The sequence below is a fragment of the Chenopodium album genome, chromosome 9, assembly GCF_948465745.1.
Source record: "Chenopodium album chromosome 9, dcCheAlbu1.1, whole genome shotgun sequence".
In the NCBI taxonomy this organism is placed as follows: Eukaryota; Viridiplantae; Streptophyta; class Magnoliopsida; order Caryophyllales; family Amaranthaceae; genus Chenopodium; species Chenopodium album.
Genome location: NC_137842.1, coordinates 43,541,201 through 43,562,949, shown reverse-complemented (window position 1 = coordinate 43,562,949; position 21,749 = coordinate 43,541,201). Strand labels below are relative to the sequence as shown.

The window sequence follows — 21,749 nt, the reverse complement described above, 5'->3', positions numbered from 1 at the left end:
CTATCCTTTCTTAAAAATAAAGATCAAGAGTTTAAAATTGAATAAAACTTCCCTTTTTGAAAATCTTAATCCCGTTCAAATTCAAAGATATTTAGTTATAATTTTCGTGCGTCCAAATTTTTAGATATATATTTTATGGTTGGATAGCCCGTGAAATTATATTTCCAATAATATATTATAACCTAATTGAATCTTAATGGAGGCTATCCCGAGATGCTTCCAAGCTATAACGAAAAAGATATGAATGAAATACCAAACTCTATCCAAAACCGACACCCTTCAACTATTTCGATCATACCTTTTATTCTACAAAATATTTGAATATGATTCTAATTGAGTTGGAAAGTAAACTTTAAGAGCTTTCCAATGACATATTACTTATCTTATTCCAATTTCTAGATCAAAAGATACAATAAAAAAAAAAATTTAAAAAAACCGTAAAAAAATTATTGTGTACACCGTGATATTCCTCTCGCGTCGCGATAAAAGGAGTTTTATTTCGATTCGAATTCTGACACTTTTCTTATCCTTCGACCCTCTTTTTAATCATCAGCAAGCTCTATCACTAATAATCTTCATTTTTTTCTCTCTCTCTAAGCAAAAGCTTATTGTTTCTTTCTCTTTCTTGATTTTCTAAGCCTAGCGTAAACACACATCATTGATATTTCTTTGATTTTCCTTATTCACGAGACTCGAGTACACCTAGCCAAGCTCAAAGTTGACTTAGACCTAGATGTGAAAGGTTGATAGTTTTGAAGGTTTAATTCCAAATTAATATTTCAATTATTATTTTATTGTTTGATTAAATCTTTTATTGAATTTTACTAACGTGTGTATTCTTTTAATAGAAAGAGTAACGAGGCTTCAAAGTGAGTAATTTGATTGCTCAATTTCTATAAAAATCATGCTTATATTATTTTATTAAGGACTTTTTGTCATAAACTACCTTTTAAAAGGAATTTTTTGTGAGAAACTACCTAATAAAAAAAATACCGGAAAAATTAGTCAACGGTGAAAGTCCGGTGAAAGGGTAGTCTTTTACAACAGTTTCATTTTAATAGGTAGTTTCTTACAACATTTTTTTTATTAGGTAGTTTCTCACAAAAAATGGCTTTTAATAGATAGTTTTTGACAAAAAGTCCTTTTATTAATTCCTAGTATCATGTTTGGATGGTTTGATTGTTTTCTAGTACCATAGGATTTATTATTAATCATGTTAGCGTCATGCCTTGGAACTTGTTAATATTATACTTTGATGATTATTATTATGATCATGATTGTTGTGTCAATTAATATGTTGCATGATTATTCATAATTTATTTTTATTACTTTATCACGCCCTCTCTTGCAGGTTTAAATGGAATTTATACTTGAAATCACGCTTAATAAGATAATTAATAATTTGATTTAGGCTAATATGATCTAGTTAAAGTGATCGCCAATAATAGATTTAATTGTGCAATAATAATCAACCAACGTAGATTAAATATGCTTAGGATTAATTTATTGATTGTATGTTGATCAGAAAGCGAATATGAATATGATAAGAATAAAGTAGAGGCCCATGTAGGGCAAGTTCAATACCTTCTTGGTTGGATTCATACAATCATCCCCGAATACCCAGTCATGGTTCAGAACCAATATGGAGTTAGAGATCTCTGTGATTGTGAATGAGGTGTATCTTCACACCCGTTAAAGGTTTACAAATTTTTAAACTTGTTGACGACTAATTTGCTCTAGCTTGTTGACGACTATGCTTAAGAGTATGATCACAGTGGGGCTCAAAGTTGATGTTTGAAATATTCATCCCTTCAAAAGAATATTGAGAAGGATAAGTACACTATAGCTAGTGGGTACGAATGGCTCACTCAGAGTCATGAAGAGTTAAGTACACTATAGCTATTGGGTACGAATGGCTTACTCGGAGTCATGAAGAGTAGTTGGGTCTGAAACATAAGTTCCCCTAAGCATAAGTTCATCAGCTAGATGATACTCTAGAATTGTAGATCAAAATTAAAGCTCATCTTTGTAAGATAGCTGACTCCAGATGCTCAATATCCTTTACAATTATAGGGAAGAGATAGTTGATCATCTCTTTTTTTAGTGTGAATTTTCAAATAGATGCAGTAAATAAAGTGCTAGTAGACAGATTGCATATTCAGTTTGCCCTAAACTCTGAGGATTATAATAAAGAATTATCTAAAATTTGTGGCATATTTAGGAGACAATTTTTCTATAGTAACTATGCAGGGTAATTGGACAATACAAATGTTTTCACATGGTCAAGGTGAGATGAGCCTATTAATCTATTAAAGTTTCACATACATTTTCACTCTCCATGGCCGTCAACATTTCCTAATATTGTATCATATGCTTGTTTACTACGAAGTACTTTGTATCGGTGATATAAATCAAAGAAACTAAAAAATCTTTATTTAACAATACATTTATTTACGTACAAGAAAATAAGAAAAACAAGTGATAAAAAATGTATTTGTAAACTCATTCTTTACCTCATTACACTATAAAAATATGAGGTGGAATATATTTTTTTTTTGAGAACCGAGGTGGAATATTAAATAATTTGAAAAGCATCATTAGATTATTCACCCACATATATAAGAGAAAAAACAAAAGAAGTAATTTCACAATAATTAGTGTTTAGAAAGAGGAGATACAATGGTATGACGTTTGCTAGGGAAACAAACAAACAATAAACCACAAACAATTCCAACTCCAATAGTAAACATAGCAAGTCTCTCCTTGGTTTCTTCAGATGGCAATGGAAATAAACATTTGACAACATTTTGATACAACAAAGCAACAGCCATGAAAACAAATATCCCCATTACTGCATGAAGAAAATCCACAACCCTAATTCGATATTTTGCTTCTTGTTCGGGGCTAAGAGTTACAGAACCATCAATAATCCATAAGCCTTTAAATGTTGCAATTTCATATCGAACTTTACCACGTTCATCCCTTACGCTATCAGTGAAAGACATGAGAATACATGATAAACCAACGAAAGCTATAAGACTTAATGTTAAGAAATGGGATTGCAAAGTTTCGCATCGACCTTGGTTTGTTAGAATAGGAGAAAACATTTCAAAGATGAGGACTGATCCTGAGGGGAGGAGGCTAGATAAGTGGGATGTGCTTCTAAATGTTTTTCTAATGGCCATTTGGGCTCGAGTTTTTGGTTATTTTGTTTGCTCTGATTCATTTTCCAGAAAAGGTTGCCTTTGTTGTTGCTGATTATCTAAAGATTCTTTAGTTTCAATCTTGATATCCATGGTGAAAATCTACCCAAGAAAAATGGCGAAAAAATAAAATAAGGATTACAAGAGAAACTTAATTAAGGCAAGAGAATTAGTATGATTTATTTATACAGGTAATCAATTTTATATTTTGTTTGTTTAATCAATGTAGGTTCTAGTGCTTATATACGTAAAAGAGGTAGGTGTATTATATGACAAATTATGCAAAAATAGAAACTTTATGCTGTATTAAATTTTTTAAACGCGCACACATGAGGCTTTATTAGTTAGATTTTTTTTGTTAAGAGCTGAAGTTGTCATTCTATCTATGAGATGTTTGATTGTTACATGATGCCCATATTAACATTAAGTACTAATTTTTGTATTCACATTTTCTTAACACGTTTAGGACAAAAATTTAGTTATTTAGTGAACATAACTTTTTCTTTAACTTACCGAAAAATTCTTAAATGGCTTGTGTCAATCATGCAGAAATACACACTTTATATTATATTGTTAAAAGTAAATGAAAAGTTAGTTAAGGCAAAAAAAAAAAATAATAATAATAAATAAAATAATATATGTCAAAAAGTAAATGAAATTGCTTTAAAAGTGAATAAATTTTTTTTAAAAAAATGTTTAGAAAGTTGCGTGATTACGAAAATTCCATCAATGAGGCGGGTGAAGTGTAAACCGTTTAATAAAACGCGATGGACGATCTAGATCAGTCCCTAGTTCTCATTATTCACCTTGGTTCTCACATGATCTCAATACCTACAACTACAAAAGCTAAAAAGATATGATAAACAAAAATTAATATTTTATCAAAATTTAAGTCGTAACCGTAAAAATAGATTAGCGTTAACTTTAAAGAATTTTTAAATGTAAAAAAAACATATGTTTATATCTTTATAGCAACTTGCAATGAAGAGAAAATACAAGTTTATCTTCATGATAAACAAACTCTATTTATCTAAGGGTATTAACGTCATTTTATGCCTTTGAGTAGAGACAATCATGTCATTTCAACTAAAAAAATTAGGTTTTTTCTAAGCTATACCCCTAAGGTATTCGAGTTTCTAAGGTGTACCCATGCTTTTTCAAGTTTTTAAGTTGTGCCCCTCAACTCGCTACCATTAATGAATGGTACCCTCCTTGGGACTTCCACGTCACCTAAAGTTAACTACAAATTTAATAGAAAGATAATAAAAGATAAGGAAATGGTAGGAGAAAGAAATCTTAGCCACCGCAACCCTAAAAATGAAAACTGAAGCCACGAAATCACACTCTCAAATAACTTTTAAACAACTAATAAGGGTACATTTTAATATTGATAAGGAGTTGAAGGGCACAACTTAGAAACTTGAAAAAGCATGGATACACCTTAGAAACTCGAATACCTTAGGGGTACAGCTTTGGAAAACCCAAAAAATTAATTATATATCTTCAAGCTTAAGACATGAATTCATAAAGAGACAACACTGAAGAACATCAATGGATCGGAGAAACTCAATGAACAAAATCTAGCTTAATGCATGTTTCAATGGAGGAAATGCTTACCCCTACCCCTTTGGGTTGACCACACCCTTAATGTCACTCATTTTCGTAGTGTCGAATTTCTCAGTAAAAGCTGGTGTAGGAGATGTTAAAAATGGTGGTATTTATAATGTCGGTGGAAGGAGGAAGAAGGTAAAGAAGAAGGAGATAGATTAATGGAGGTTGAAGCTTTCGACGGAGGACATTAAGGCCCCATTCTCTTCACCTTATTTTTGCTGAAGTGAAAGTATTTTTACCGAAACAAAATTATATTTGCTGAACTCAAATTATTTTTACTTGAATTAATTTTACTGAACTGAAATATTTTTGATAAACTGAAATTATTTTTACTGATTTTCTATTATAATTTTTCTTTAAGAAAACTGAATTTTACTGAATTGAACTTATTTTTACTGAACTGAAATTATTTTTAATGAACTGAAATTAATTTTACTGAACTAAACTTATTTTTACTGAACTGAAATTATTTTACTTAATATTATTTTTTTAAGGTGAAGAGAACAGGGCCTAACTTGAGCAACATCAGCATGATGTGTAAGGTAGGTACAGTTCATGTTCTTTATGAATTGACCATTATATATATATATATATATATATATACACACACACTAGGGTATCCTACGCGCGCGATGCGCGCGAAAGAGTTAGCCCTTGCATAGAAGTTGTATTAGCGCGTTGTTACACCTTGCTTTGGTTTGGGTGGTAAACCTGGTAGTTTTAATACGTACTATTTGGTTTATGTGCCTATATAGTGGTTTTGTAGAAGTATAAAAAATCCACCAAAATCTTTAATGACAATTATTTTTTAAAACCTTCAAAAATTTGACAGTGTAATTTCAAAATTATTATTAAATAATATTTAATTGATTTGCATCCCTTCATATCTTAAGCTAGTTTAGAACTCTTAATTGATTTGCATGATTCAATAATACTTAACATATTTTTCTTCAAACGATTTTTTTTTTAGCTTGGTCACACTAGTGGAAAAAAGGCCATCCGTAACGGGCAAAAAATACCCATTCGTAACGGGCAGCGTCCGTTACGTATGCGGCCGTTACGGATGGCCTTTGTTATTTGTAACGGGCACCGCACAGTGATTAGGGTCATCAGGAACAAAGGTGATATCAAGTAGAACAACACCAGGATCAATCGGAAGATAAACTCTCTCTCATTCTGAAAGCAAGTCATCGGACTTCGCCGGAAGAGTAGTCAACAACGGCGACATTGACAACGACAAAGCGCAGTAGTTTGAAAATGGAGGCTGTGAAATTGAAGACAAATCGCAATTCAAATTCGACATTGACAACGACAACGAAAGCACAATAGTTTTTTTCTCTAAGATTGATGGAGGAGAGGAAAGAAGGACGGGGAGGAGAGAGAGGAGGAGGAGAGGAGAGAGAGAGTGAGAGAGAGAGAGAGAGAGGAGAGAGGAGAGAGGAGGAGCGGAGAAATGACGGCTATTAGGTGAAACCCTAAAAAGCCAAGTAATGGGCTCCTCTATCAGTTGGGCCAAGTTACGTGTAATATAGTATTTGTAACGGGCAAAATAGTGTCCGTTACGAATACTTATTTATTTGTAACGGACACTATTTTGCCCGTTACGAATAAATAAGTATTTGTAACGGACACTATTTTGCCCGTTACGAATATCTTAATTGTAACGGGCAAAACTTTGCCCGTTACAAATAGTCTGTTACGAATGAGATTTTTTCCACTAGTGTCATACGGAGTAATAATATGTGAAATGTTCGTTGTAGCTATAAACTTAATAATGTAAGTTCAATGTTCTACAACCATCTAATATCTATATCTATATCTAATACTAAAGCAATAACCACTTAGTTATATTTTTCCTCTTAAATTCTCTCCATATTTAATACATTTTTTTCTATCATCGATGTCCCTTGATTTTAGGATTTTAAAGTTATTTATACCTCTTGATAACATCTGCTCAAATATCATTATTTAATATGAATGTCATTTTAAATTCCACGTTGTTTATGTGCGTGCCATCAAATAATGTACAATTGAAAAGGTAATAAACCTTAACAATATTTGTAATTAAAGGACAACAAAATTGTAAATAAGAAGAGCAACCACGAAGGAGTAAAAATAAATCATCTCGTGGTAATAAACAAAGTCTTCGTACATACAATTTTTTTCCTTTTTAAATAATAATAATAACATATGAAGTACAAAACACTATAATTATTTTATTTTTTAAAAAAAAAGGCATTACAAGTTTTTGTTAATAAAAAACTTTGTATTAAATGATGGTATGTTTAATGAAAAAAAAATAATTAAATATAGTAATGAGAGTAAACGTATTAATGAGAGTAAAAAAGTATATACATTTTTTTACACAATTTTTTACATATTTTTTAGGGTATAGTTGGTAGCACACTATTCCTAAGAGTTATTTTCTACTTTTTATAAGGTATATATATATATATATATATATATATATATATATATATATATATATATATATATATATATATATATATATATATATATATATATATATGGGATCATGTGAGAACCTAAGCATAGAATAGGAACTAGGAACTAATCTGGTGCGTTGATCTTCCTTGATCCAATGGCTGACATCTTACCCGCGTTTTTCATTTCAGTAATGGTATTTTGGTAATTTTACCAAAATGAATGACCTCCTTTCTTTCTCTCTCTTTTCCATTCATTTTCTCTCTTTAAGCGTCCACATTTTCTCTCTCTAACATCGATTTCTCCGTCGTGGATTTGAGTTCTTCGACTTCGCGAATTTTTTTGCCCAGATTTTTCGTTTTTGATCTTTTATTACATCGTATTCTTTAGGTTTTTTCATTCATTGAGGTAATTTTATAATTATATTAGTATTTTGTTTGTTTATTTTGATTTCATTGTTTATTTTGAGCTTAGTTTTTCGATTTAGGGTTTTTATTGTAATTTTTCTTAATTTTTGCTTATTAATTGTTCTTTGAATTATTCTATACAATTTATTGTTTGATTTTGGGTTTTATTTTTATGATATTGGTTTTTAATTCCTATTTTATGGTTTTACACTTACGGATTCAATGTAGTTGTGTCTGCATATAGTTGATATATTGTTTGTTGTTATTAATCTAGTAGTATAATTTTTTTTTGTTTTAAATTTACTTTTTGCATTCAGTCATTAACTTTTCATTATTAGTTTTCTATTTTCTTCAAGTTTTTTAATTTTTTTATATTTACTTTATGCTTTGAGTCATCTACTTTTTAGTATATCTCTAATAGTTTTTATTAGTATATTTTTTAAAAATATTGTTTACTTTTACTTATAGTTTATTTACTTTTATTTACTGTTTATTTACTTTTTCCTTCTATTCATTAATTTTCAGGAACATGTGTGAAAGCGTAGAACATATTTTTTAAATATATTGTTTACTTTTAGTTATAGTTTATTTACTTTTATTTATTGTTTATTTAATTTTTCTTCTATTCATTTACTTTTCAAGAACATGTCTAAAAGCATAGAACATTGTTCTTCTTCTGTCACTACTAAAGATAACAATGTAAGAATTTTTAAAACACCCACTCAGCCTTTGCTTCCTAAAATATATTATAATTCTGGAGGTGATAAAGAGTATATGTCATGTTCTTCTGAAAACAAACCTTTTGTGGGAATGTTATTTGATACCCTTCAAGATGGTATTGCCTTTTATTACAAATATGCTAATGAGTGTGGATTTAAAATCCGTTCTAGTACTACTAAATCACAAAAGAATAAGAATGATCCTACTGCTAAAGGAGTTACTATAATTAAATATTTATTATGTAGCAAAGAAGGGTATGTGACAAATAACAAGAAACCTGGTAAACAAGTTGAAGGTGCTTGTTTAATTTAAAGAGAAAGACTGTGAAGAGAGTTGGTTGTCCTGCTAAGATAAAATTTAGGTTCTGTACTGGTGGGAAGTATATATATGGTGTATTGTTGTCATGAATATCATTCTCACCCTTTTTCTACACCTATTACTAGGCAGGTTACTAAACATGAAGTTGGTTTAAATTTTGCTCATAAGAAGTTTATTTTTGACAACTCAAAGTTAAATATAGGGGCTGTTATGTCTTATAGGATCATGAAAAAACTTTGTGGTGGGTTTCAAAATGTTAGGGGCAGTAAAAATGATTTCAAAAAATTTTCTAGGGATTTGAAAGTTTATATCTCTAATGCTGATGGTGCAATGTTTGTTCAGAACCTTGAACAAAAAATGAAAACCAGTAAAGGGGGTTATTATTTTGATTACTGTGTTGATGGAAGTAGGCATTTGACCCGTGCTTTTTGGGCTGATGCTATTGGGTAAAGAGATTATCAATTATTTGGTAACTCTTTATCTTTTGATTCTACCTATGATACAAATAAATATTCATTGGTTTTCTGTCCTTTTACTGGTGTTGATAATCACAAGAGATGTGTTACATTTTGTGCTGCTCTATTATCTAAAGACACTACTAGAAATAGGCTAAATTGCGACGGAATACTTACGACGGACATGTTTTTGCGTCTTTAAGGTGGATATTTTCGACGGAAAACATTTCGTCGCAATTTAGCGACGGAAAATTTCAATTACGAGGCATTTTCCCTCGTAAATTTTACGACGGAAATAAATTCCGTCGTAATTATAAACTTCCGACGGAATATTTCGTCGTAAAGTGATTTGCGACGGAATATTCCGTCGGAAGTTATAATTACGACGGAATTTATTTCCGTCGTAAAATTCATTGTCATTTTTGAAAATTAAAATTCTATCCTTGACCTAAAAAAAAGGGGGAAAGAAACGCAGAGAGAGAAAGAGAAGCAGCGGGAGGAGAGAGAGAAAGAGAAGGAGATAGAAGAAAGTCGCGGCGGCGCTTAACCGTTACGCCGGCGACGCCTGCAGTCGACGCACACCAGCCGCCGAGAACGAAAGAGAGAAAGAAGGGTGAAAGAAATTGAGAGGAGAAAGAGAACGAGAAAGAGAAAGATAAGGAGGAAGGGAGAGCTGTCGAGGCAGAAACAACCGCCCTGGTGGTTTCCGGCGACGCCGCCGCGTCTAGGTAAGTGTGTGCAATTGGTCAATTTAATTTATTTTTTTTTTAATTTTGCAAAAAAACCACCAACGGCTAACATATAACCACCACAACGCAGCCTATGCGCCGCACCTCCGTCCCCTAGCCGTGGTTGTTTCCGGCGACGCCACACCTCCGTCCCTTGACAGTAAGTTGTCTTTGCTTTCCCCCTTTTTTTTTCAATTTAATTTTGTTTACTTATAAACCCTTAATTATTTTATTTTTTTTAATTTTGTTGTAGGATTTGTACAATTTTGTTGGTTTAATTGTTAAAAAGAAGTGCAGATCTAAAGGTTAGTTACATTACAAACCCTAATATAATGTATGTGTGTATCTTACTTTGGTTGTTAGATAGTGTGTTGGATTATAATTAGAATGTATTCAATAACTTTTAGTTTGGTTAATTTAGTGACATTGGTCATCTCTTATAAGTAATTAATTGCTCCCTTCTCTTTAAAAAAACAATATAATGTTAGTTTGGTTTAGTTTTGTTTAACATAATGTAGTTTAGTTAAGTTTATGTTAATATAATGTGTTTTAGTTTAATTTATTTTAATATAAAGTATCTTATTGTAGTTTAGTTTATTTAGAAATATGTTAGTTTAATTTAATATATAAAACGGTAGTTTGGTTTGGTTTAGTTTAATATGATATATTAGTTTACTTTGGTTTGGTTTGATTTGGTTTATATTAATAGTATGGTGTTATGATATGTTTCTCTTGTTTAATTTAATCTTGATATATTTGTTTAATATTATGTATGTTAGTTAAGTATATATATTTTTAAATAAATCTTATAATTAATTAATTGCTCCCTTGATCTTTAAAAAGAAAACAATGTTAGTTTGGTTTAGTTTAGTTTAACATAATGTAGTTTAGTTAATTTTATGTTAATATAATGTGTTTTAGTTTAATTTATTTTAATAAAAAGTATCTTAATTTAGTTTAGTTTTTTTAGAAATATGTTAGTTTAATTTAATATATAAAACGGTAGTTTGGTTTGGTTTAGTTTAATATGATATATTAGTTTACTTTGGTTTGGTTTGATTTGTTTCTCTTGTTTAGTTTAATCTTGATATATTTGTTTAATATTATGTATGTTAGTTAAGTATATATATTTTTAAAAAAATCATTTGCATAATCATATGCCTAGATACCCGTTCAAGGCATACACATTAGGAGTATGTCTTGAATAGTCCCCGGTTGGGACTGTCCTTGTACGTTTATTCTCACTTAGGTGGTGAATGTATTCCTTTGTTTTAATTCTAAGGAAGATCCTTGCTTGTCATTTCTCTACAATGTTCTCTAGGTACATATTTAGGTGTTTCTAATCGCCTATATTGTGTACTTGGGGAACTGTAGGGAGATGCTGCCGGATTTTCCATAGAATTGAAATTCTGGCATACATTCACTAGTGAGATTGAACGTACAAGGATGGGTTAGGTTGGAGTGATAAGGACCCTTGGAAATCATTTCTCTTCTCATTTGCATTTCCATAACAGTTTGATCTATAATGAATATATATTGTGCTTTATGACTAATGTGATTAATGGCATATGTGTTAGTTGTGTAGAACTTGTAATCATGAAACGAAAAGAATGTAGCTGGATGTACGAAAGGAAGGTTGGGAATTCTATTAATCCTGAGTTCTTGAAAGGGGTAGATGAATTCCTTAAATATGTGGAAGATCATCCCGAGAGTAGCAACCCGAATGAAGTTAGGTGTCCATGTTTTAAATGCAAAAACAAACGTCTTTGGGATCCAGATACGGTCAAACTTCATTTGTATCGCAGCGGTTTTTTACCTAATTACTATGAGTGGATGTGTCATGGGGAAGGGTTTCCAGGAACTCTTAGAAGGCAGTCAAATGAATATCGTGAAATGGTTTTGGATGCCTTTGGTCAGTCTCAAGATCAAGGCCATTCCGAAGAGCCACCTGTTTCATTAGAGGAGGAGTCTAATGCACAAGCCAAGCCATTTTTTGATTTGTTAAGGGATTATGAACAACCGTTATACGAAGGGAGTTCATTGTCTGTGTTAGAGATGGCTTCTAGAATCACTAGCCTAAAGTGTGAGTATAATTTGCCGCACAGATGTGTTGATGGATTTGCTTCTTTGGTTAATGAAGCGATTCCTAACAACAACCACATGGCCGAGACATTCTATGAGGTCAAGAAAATTGTTAAGGGGTTAGAGCTGCCCCATGAAAAGATTCATGCATGCCCGAAAGGATGTATGTTGTTTTGGAAAGATGATGCTCAATTATCTACATGTAGGGTGTGTGGAAGCGACCGATATAAGAAGACTTCTAAAAGTAGCTTAGTGCCTTTGAATGTTCTATTTTATTTCCCTATCACACCTCGGTTGCAAAGGCTTTTTGCAACTAAAAACATTTCTGAGGAAATGACATGGCATGCTAAAAATCCCCGAGTTCAAGGCACAATGGCACACCCTAGCGATAGTGAAGCGTGGAAACACCTAGATAGTTGCTTTCCTGAGTTTGCCTCTGAACCTCGTAATGTTCGACTTGGCCTATGTACGGATGGATTTGCTCCACATGGTCAGTTTAGGGGACAATATTCATGTTGGCCCGTCATTTTGATCCCTTATAACTTGCCTCCGTCAATGTGTATGAAAAGATAGTTCATGTTTCTTTCGTTACTCGTTCCTGGTCCTAAAAACCCTAAGGGCAACTTGGATGTTTACATGCAACCGCTCATACACGAGTTGAAACAGTTGTGGGAAGTTGGGGCAAATACTTACGATATTTTGAGAAAACAAAATTTCAATCTTCGAGCAGCCATCCTATGGACCGTTAGTGACTTCCCGGCTTATGGTATGTTATCTGGTTGGACCACAGCCGGTAAGAAGTCTTGTCCATATTGCATGGAGAAAAGCAAAGCATTTTGGCTCGAAAATGGTGGTAAGGTTTCTTGGTTTGATTGCCATCGTCGATTCCTTCCGACAAATCATCCTTTTCGAAATAGTAAAAATGCATTTTGTAAAAACAAAGTCGAAAAAGGTTCACCACCTCACATCATGTCAGGAGAGGAACTTTGGGAATGTGTGAAAAACCTCCCGAAAGCAACAGTTGGCCCCGAGGCACTGAAACGTCTCAAGAATGCAAAAAAAGGGTGGTTCAAGCAAAGCACTCTATGGGACCTTCCATATTGGAAACATCTTCTTGTTCGTCACAACTTAGATGTCATGCACGTTGAAAAAAACTTTTTTGATCAGTTGATTCACACTATAATGGACGTGAAAAAGCTATCTTGTGACACGCCATCAGCTCGGAATAAAATTGCTAAATACTGTAAACGGCCCCAACTACATCTTCAAGAGGATGATAGAGGAAAAGAATTCATGCCAAAGGCTCCATTTTCTCTTGACAAGGCTTAGAGAAAGGTTTTGTGTGAGTGGGTCAAACAGCTGCTGTTTCCTGATGGTTACGCTTCCAATTTGAGCCGATGCGTTGATTTGCAATCAGGTAAGTTACATGGAATGAAAATTCATGATTGTCACGTGTTCATGGAGAGGTTGTTGCCCACTGCTTTGAGAGAATTGCTCCCTACCCATATATGGAATGCAATTACAGAGATAAGCCAATTCTTTCGCGATTTATGTTGCTACACAATTACAGTTAGCGACATGGAGCGATTGGAAAAAAACATAGCTGAGATCCTGTGCAAGCTTGAGAAGGTTTTCCCCCCATCTTTCTTCAACTCCATGGAGCATTTACCAATTCATTTGCCATATGAGGGCAAGTTATGTGGACCTGTTCAATATCGGTGGATGTATCCTTTCGAAAGGTAAATCAAAGGTCCTTTCTCAACTCTTACTTTCATCTCTTTCATTGCTTTTCGTTACTTATACTTCTACGGCTACATAAACATAATTACAGGTTCCTCAATCACCTGAAACGAAAAATTGGTAATAAGGCTCGTGTTGAAGGTTCCATATGCAACGCTTATCTCACTGAAGAGATATCAAACTTCTGCTCCAATTACTTTCAGCCCTCAGTTGACAAAAAAACACGAGATCTAGGTCGAAATGTGAATGCTGATGTGGAATCCCCGGCTGACAACGATGAAATCCCAGAGTTGTTCACGGTGGATAAGGGTCGTGTGTCAAATTTGGGTAAAACTTGGTATTTAGATGACAAGGAACTCGAACGTGCTCATTTGTTCGTTTTAAGAAATACCGGCATTCTTGGTGAATACGAAAGGTATATATGTTTAGGATAAACTTTTGAAAATCCCTTAAATTTAATATAATTGCTGCAATGATTAACCATGTGTCATTAATCTATTAGGCAGTTTGAGGACTACATTCTTAGTACTCGAACTTATTTGCGTCGAGAAGATGTCATGGAGAAATGCGAAAGTGAATTCCCTGATTGGTTTCATCACAAGATGATAATACTTTTCGAACATTGAATATCGATTAATTTGTGATAATATAATATAATATATTTCATTTCAATTAGTGTGACATTTGTATTCGTAACGGTTATAGGTGGGAGAACAAAAACCAAGTTCCGATGTGTTGGCGAGCATTGTCTATGAGGCCTTTCAAGCGTGTTCGAACTTGGAACCAGATATTTGTCGGTGGCTTTAATTTCCACACACAGTCCTATGGCAAACACAAATCTACGATGAATTACGGGGTGTGTGTCTCAAGTGAGGACGGTGGAGAGTACTTTGGCATTTTAAACGACATAATTGAACTTGTCTACACCGGTCCCGAAAAAGAGTACAAGACTATTTTGTTTAGTTGTAGTTGGATGGATTGTGGTAAAGCAATGAACATTCTTGAACAATACAAGCTTGTCGAAGTAAATCATACTAAGAAGTATCCCAAGTATGATCCATTTGTCTTATCTTACCAAGTGTCTCAAGTGTATTATGCATCTTACCCTAGCCTTAAACGTGATCGGGTTCAATGGTGGGCTGTATTTAGAACTCAAGCAAGGTCGGTGATTGTTGCTCCGGTGGATTTAGAGTTTTTGCAGGGTCCTTCACCACAAGTACATGCAACGCTTTGTCCACCAAATGACATTCCAGACTATGAACTTGATAGTGATGATGATGATGACGATGGCTTTATTATCTCAAGCGATGAAGAAGAAGAAGAAAGCATTGGCTCCAGTGATAGTGACGAAGAAGAGGACATCGATGTATTTTTAGATGACACTAGTGATAGTAATAATGATAGTGATAATGATAGTGGTAGTAGTGATAAGAGTAATGAAGAGGAGAATATGTAGTTACTCCTTTAACTATTGTCTTCGAATGTTTAGTTTTTAATGACTACTCGGACTTGTAATATTGCATTACATTTTTGGTCTCATTTTATTATTTTAATGTCTTATGGATCTAATTTATGAATTTACAATGTGCGATCATGGTACTAACAACTTTTTCAGGTGGTCATCATGGGAGGAGGAAATAAAGGAGAAACGTCCAAGAGGAGAAAGACTAAGGGGAAATCTCAGGTTGTACGTGTTAACGAGGATGAGTCAATGGAGGAAGAGGAGGCACATGATTTGGGGGCCTCTCAAGAAATCGTCAATCGGAGACAGATTCCTAGGCATGTACAAGGGCAACAGGAGCAACAGGAACAGGAGCTACAAGACCCGCATCCTAATGACTTGCTAGAGTTGGACTCTTCCACACTTTGGTGCGTATGTATTTGTATAATGAAATATCCTTAAATTCGTATTTACTTTGATAAAGTGAATTTGTATTACTTTAACCATGTTTTGTTCACTTTTTGTTGATTATCTACTTACATGAATGTCTATCCTTTATTATAGGTTTGATGATATCCCGGTGAAGAATGTGCTCTCCGACTCACTAAGCGGCTACTATGTTGAGCCTTGGAGGAATTATGGAGAGGTTGATGAAGATTCGAGAGAGCACTTTTGGAACTTGTTCAGCGTATGATAACTTTAACCTAACATAATACATGTTTTATAAATTATATTGATGGAGTTGAATTTAGTAATAAAGACATTTTCTTGATTTGCAGAAAAAATTCAAGTGGGCACCTGAGTTAAACAACCAAGTGAAGGACACTTTCGAAGAAAAGTTTGCAAATCGCCTACGTGACACGTTCTACAACATCACACACAGGCTGAATGGTCGCAGACCAAGATGGCTTAATAAGGATGTCCACGAAGGCATGATGCGAATTGTTGCCACCGATCCAGATTATAAGAAGCGGTCGGAACAAAATAAGAAGAACCGAAGAGGTGGATCCATGGAAAATGTCGTTGAACCGACCCACTTTCAAGGTTCAATGTCATCTGTACAACATGCTAAAAGGATGGTAAGGTTCCTACAATATGTCCAGTAACAATTAAGTCATTTGTCTATTAATGATTTTTGGTGGGCTAACATGTTTTCATTGATTTTCTGCATGTATATATAAAGGCTGCAAAAAACCAAGGCCAATTACCAAATGCCCATGATCTTTTCTTGAAGACACACTTTAAGGAAGTGCCTGGAAAAGGCCAAGTGGCTGCCAACAACAAAGCAAAAAGGATTGCGGTAAACACTTATTATATGAGTTGATATATGGCAAATTAGCAAAGTAGAACTCATTATACGCTTATTTGGATGATTTTGGATGAGTTAGGGTCGAAAATTGACATATGTGCTTATTTCTCTTAATTTCTATCCTTATGCACCTAAAAGTATGTGATATTGGAATGTTAGAAGAAAGAACGAGTCCATTTGCTTGAAAACATAGAAAATAGGCATGGTTTTAGCCATATAGGCCAAATTTGGATGATTTTGGATGAGTTAGGGTCGATATTTGACATATGTGCTTAATTCTCTTAATTTCTATCCTTAGGCACCTAAATGCAATTTATATTGGAACTTTAGAAGAAAGAAACCTTACATTTGCTTGAAAACATAGAAAATAGGCATGGTTTTAGCCTTATAAGCCAAATTTGGATGATTTTGGATGAGTTAGGGTCGAAAATTGACATATGTGCTTATTTCTCTTAATTTCTATCCTTAGGCACTTAAAAGTATGTGATATTGGAATTTTAGAAGAAAGAACGAGTCCATTTGCTTGAAAACTTAGAAAATAGGCATGGTTTTAGCCATATAGGCCAAATTTGGATGATTTTGGATGAGTTAGGGTCGAAAATTGACATATGTGCTTATTTCTCTTAATTTCTATCCTTAGGCACTTAAAAGTATGTGATATTGGAATGTTAGAAGAAAGAACGAGTCCATTTGCTTGAAAACTTAGAAAATAGGCATGGTTTTAGCCTTATAGGCCAAATTTGGATGATTTTGGATGAGTTAGGGTTGAAAATTGACTTATGTGCTTATTTCTCTTAATTTCTATCCTTAGGCACTTAAAAGTATGTGATATTGGAATGTTAGAAGAAATAACGAGTCCATTTGCTTGAAAACAGAGAAAATAGGCATGGTTTTAGCCATATAGGCCAAATTTGGATGATTTTGGATGAGTTAGGGTCGATATTTGACATATGTGCTTATTTCTCTTAATTTCTATCCTTATGCACCTAAAATTATGTGATATTGGAATGTTAGAATAAAGAACGAGTCCATTTGCTTGAAAACATAGAAAATAGGCATGGTTTTAGCCATATAGGTCAAATTTGGATGATTTTGGATGAGTTAGGGTCGAAAATTGACTTATGTGCTTATTTCTCTTTATTTCTATACTTAGGCACCTAAAAGTATGTGATATTGGAATGTTAGAAGAAAGAAACCTTACCTTATATTGTTGGTTGTTTTTCTAACAATATTTTTATTATCTTCAATATTTTGTAGGAGACCTACCAGAAGAAGCTCGAAGAAACAAGGAGTCAGGGGATTCAGAAGAGTCCCAATGAGTTGTACTGGGAGTCGGTGGGTGGGCGCAATAAGAAGGGGCGTGTGAAGGGACTTGGCCAAAGTGCAGTGCTCTACTATGGCAAACAGATGAGTCGAGTTTCCCGTTCTTCACAGCAATACACGTCGTCTGTCATTTCTCAAATGCAAGACCAGATGGAACACAGGGTGCAAGCTCTCCAAACTCAAATGGAAGCCCGAATGGCTGAAATGGAGAGGAGATACAAGGAGAGTATGGATGAGATGATGAGTCGTCTCACCAACAACGACTCATGTTCCACCATTCATCCTCTGCATCGAGACCCAAGGGACGACCCGGGTAGTGGTGGAGCAGGCCAGGGTTTCCAGGCGATTGCGTAGCTTAGCTTTAGTCTAGCATAGAATCACTCTAACCTAGCTTTTGTTTGGTATAGATACCAAAATGTGGACTATCTTTTGTACTAGGACATAATTATTATATATATATATATGTACATAAATATAATTTCGTAGGTCGGTAATTAATTTTTTTAAAACAACAATTTCAGGACTCAATATTTAGTTTTTTTTTTTGTCGATTTATCATTAAAAAAATTCAGGTTTGAAAATGCAGAAAATTACAGAAATTTGTTTTGGGCTGGAACTATAATTTACGACGGAAATTCCGTCGCAACCTACAATTTACGATGGAAAATTCTGTCGGAAATATATAGGTTGCGACGGAATTTTCTGTCGCAAACTCTAATTTACGACGGAAAATTCCGTCGCAAAGTATAAATTTCCGACAGAATTTTCCGTCGCAAATTATAGGTTGCGACGGAATTTTCCGTCGTAAATTAGAGTTTGCAACGCTTTTTTCCGTCGTAAATTATATCTTGCGAGGCTTTTTTCCGTCGTAAATTATAAATTACGACAGAAAATTCCGTCGTAAATTAAAGGTTGCGACGGATCTGTTTCTGTCGGAAGCTTGCGACGGATCTTCAATAAAGGCCAATTTCAAGTCCGACGATATTATTTCCGTCATAAAATAGGTTTACAACGGAAATTTCGTCGGAATATGGCCATTTTCCTACAAAGGGTTTTTCGACGACCATTTACGACGGAATTCCATCGTAACCCTACTTTACGACGGAATTGACATATGTTACGACGAACTTTTTCCGTCGCAATTTTGTTGTTTTCTTGTAGTGGGAAGACATAGATTCTTTTTTGTGGCTATTTGAAACTTTTTTGAAGTGTATGGGAAGAGAACCCTCTTGTATTATCACTGATCAAGATCTGCAATGGGTATTGCCATAGAAAAGGTTTTTACCAAGACTAAACATAGGCTTTGTATGTGGCACATAATGAGGAAGGTACCTGAAAAGGTTGGAACTGCTTTTTGTAATGAAACTGATTTCCTGAAAAAGCTAAGTGCAGTAGTTTGGGATAGAGAGATTAATCCTCATGTATTCGTTGATGGCTGGAATAGTGTTATGGAGGATTTTAACCTATTTATGGGTGGGTTACTGCGTTCTACATCTAGGTCTGAAGGTGAAAACAGTTTCTTTTGTAATTTTACAAATCCTCATGTAACATGTGTTGAATTCTTTGTCCGTTATGAAACTGCTCTTGATGCTCAAAGGCATGAACAGGATGAGTTGTATAGGCTTAATAAACTTGAGCTTCATTTGTTTACTAATTTACACTTGGAAAAGCATGCTGCTGTTGTTTATACTCGTTCCATATTTTATGATTTTCAAGAAGAATGCCAGGAAGCCTGTTTTTCATGTGGTGTTGAAAGTTGTAGTTCTCTGTATGGAGATGGTGTGGAGTTTTGAGTTATTGTTGATCATGAGAAAAGGAAAATTTTTTATGTAAATTTTGACTTGGCAACATATGAGTCAAGTTGTACTTGTAGAATGTTTGAGAGTCAAGGTGTTTTATGTAGACACATTTTGTTTGTTATGAAAGGCAAGTGTATACGAGAAATTCCTGATGCTTATATCTTGAATCGTTGGAGAAAAGATGTTCTGAAGAAAGCTTCTATCATAGATGTTGCTCCGGATGATGCTTCTAAGTATTATAAGAAGAAGCAATTGGTCAGTGATGTATGGTCCAAGATTTTCAGTTGTGTGAGTTTAACTGATCAATCTGAGGATGATTTATCTGAGCTTATTAGGACATTATCTTCATTTGAGGAGCAGATGATATCAAAGAATAATCTTGAAAATTCACCTAGTTCAAAAGAGGTGAAAGATGTTGATATTCAGGTTTTGGTTGGGTCAAATGAAGTTGATGTAAATGTCTTGCCTCCAAATCAGTGTGTTAATAAGGGTTCTGCCAGAAGTTCAAAGAGGTTGAAGAGTGCAAAAGAAATAGCTACTGAAGAAAAATCTAAAAAAGACAGAACTTGTAGAGCTTGTGGGCAATCTGGTGTTTCCCATTACAGTAGAAACTGTCCAAACAAGTAGTCTTTCAGGTATTTTACTCTTAAGTGTGTTCTATTTACTTTAAACTTCTATTTATTTACTTTAACAGTAACTTCATTTACTTTTTTTTTTGTGCAGGTGTTATTATACTTGGTATTTTTTTAATTGGTATTTTACCTCTTTACCTTTTTACTTTAGGTTTTAATTTATTTACTTTATATTCTAATTTATTTACTTTAATTTGTGACAAATAACTAATGTTTATTTTTGTGCAGTTATTTTAATACTTGGAAATTCGAAGATGTTTTGGAAGATCAAGATCAAGATTTAATGAACAAATATTTTTTATTATTTTTATTATTGTAATATTTTTATATTTACTATAAGTGATTGTACTACAGAACTTAAGTTTAGTTTGTTTACTTTTAGCTATTATACTTTAACTTTATGAAATATTTCATCTACTTTTATCATATTTTATATCATATGAATTATTAGATTTATATAATGTTCCTACTTACAAAATTAAAGATAATTGCTTGTATTATTCCCTTTCTCCTAGAATACTTGTTACCATATCCATTTTTTGTTCTAAAATACTTGTCACATTTTTCGTGGAACCCGAGTTGACAAGAGTATTTGATACCGATTTTGAACATGAATTGACGTGTAAATGATCCAACCTAAATGTAACCCATATATTATTGACTTGCTGATTTCAACTTGATTATAACCCGTAAAATTATTGACTTGAACCAATTAGACTAAAATTCTAGAATGAGTTAATTTTCTAATCATTAATTATTGACTTTACTTTAATGTAATTTGACCATTTATTAAACTCACCTAAACTTGTACCAAATCTAATAAGATGTAAGGCCGGTTGTAATTCAATCAACATAGGTCGGATGTTAGCGAGGCAAATGAAGTAGAAGACTCGACCCATCTTCAGTTTGTTGTAAGATCACATTCGAGTTGGTTAAACACTTCAGTTTAAACACTTCGGATCATGTTCGGGTTGGTTAAACACTTCGGGTCAAACTCTTCGGGTCAAATTCGAGCTGGTCAACTTCGGGTCAGGTGAGTTCGGGTGTTTGGACAACATAACGTCAAATCCATTTTCGAGTCGGGTATGGGTTGGGTTGGGTTAATTTTGGGTTTTGTGTCATTATTTGGGTTAATAATTTTCTAACCATTAATTATTGACTTTAATTGAATGTAATTTGACCGGTTGTAATTCGATCAACATAGGCCGGATGTTAGCGAGGCAAATGAACTAAGAGACTTAACCCATACCCAGTTTGTTGTATGATCACATTTGAGTTGGTTAAACACTTCAGGTCAAACACTTCAGATCATGTTCGAATTGGTTAAACACTTCGGGTCAAACTCTTCAAGTCAAATTCAATTTGGTCAACTTCAGGCTAGGTGAGTTCGGGTGTATGGTCAACATTAGGTTAACTCCATTTTCAACTCGGTTATAGGTTGTGTTGGGTTAATTTTGAGTTTTTTGTCATTTTTTGGGTTAATGATTTTGGGTCAATTTTGGGTCATGCGTCGTGTCATTTGAGTTTGGTCAACTA

The 21,749-nt window shown here is 33.6% G+C and overlaps 1 protein-coding gene and 1 pseudogene across 1 annotated transcript; one reads left to right on the top strand and one right to left on the bottom strand.

The window, feature by feature from the left end:
- Positions 1 to 2,654: 2,654 nt before the first annotated feature.
- LOC145557643 (protein DMP7 pseudogene) lies at positions 2,655 to 3,296 on the bottom strand (annotated as a pseudogene).
- Positions 3,297 to 19,701: 16,405 nt separating this feature from the next.
- Positions 19,702 to 20,208, top strand: LOC145557642 (uncharacterized). The gene has a single exon (XM_081618818.1). The coding sequence runs from the start codon at positions 19,702 to 19,704 to the stop codon at positions 20,206 to 20,208; it is 507 nt and encodes a 168-aa protein (XP_081474944.1).
- The last annotated feature ends 1,541 nt before the right edge of the window (positions 20,209 to 21,749 follow it).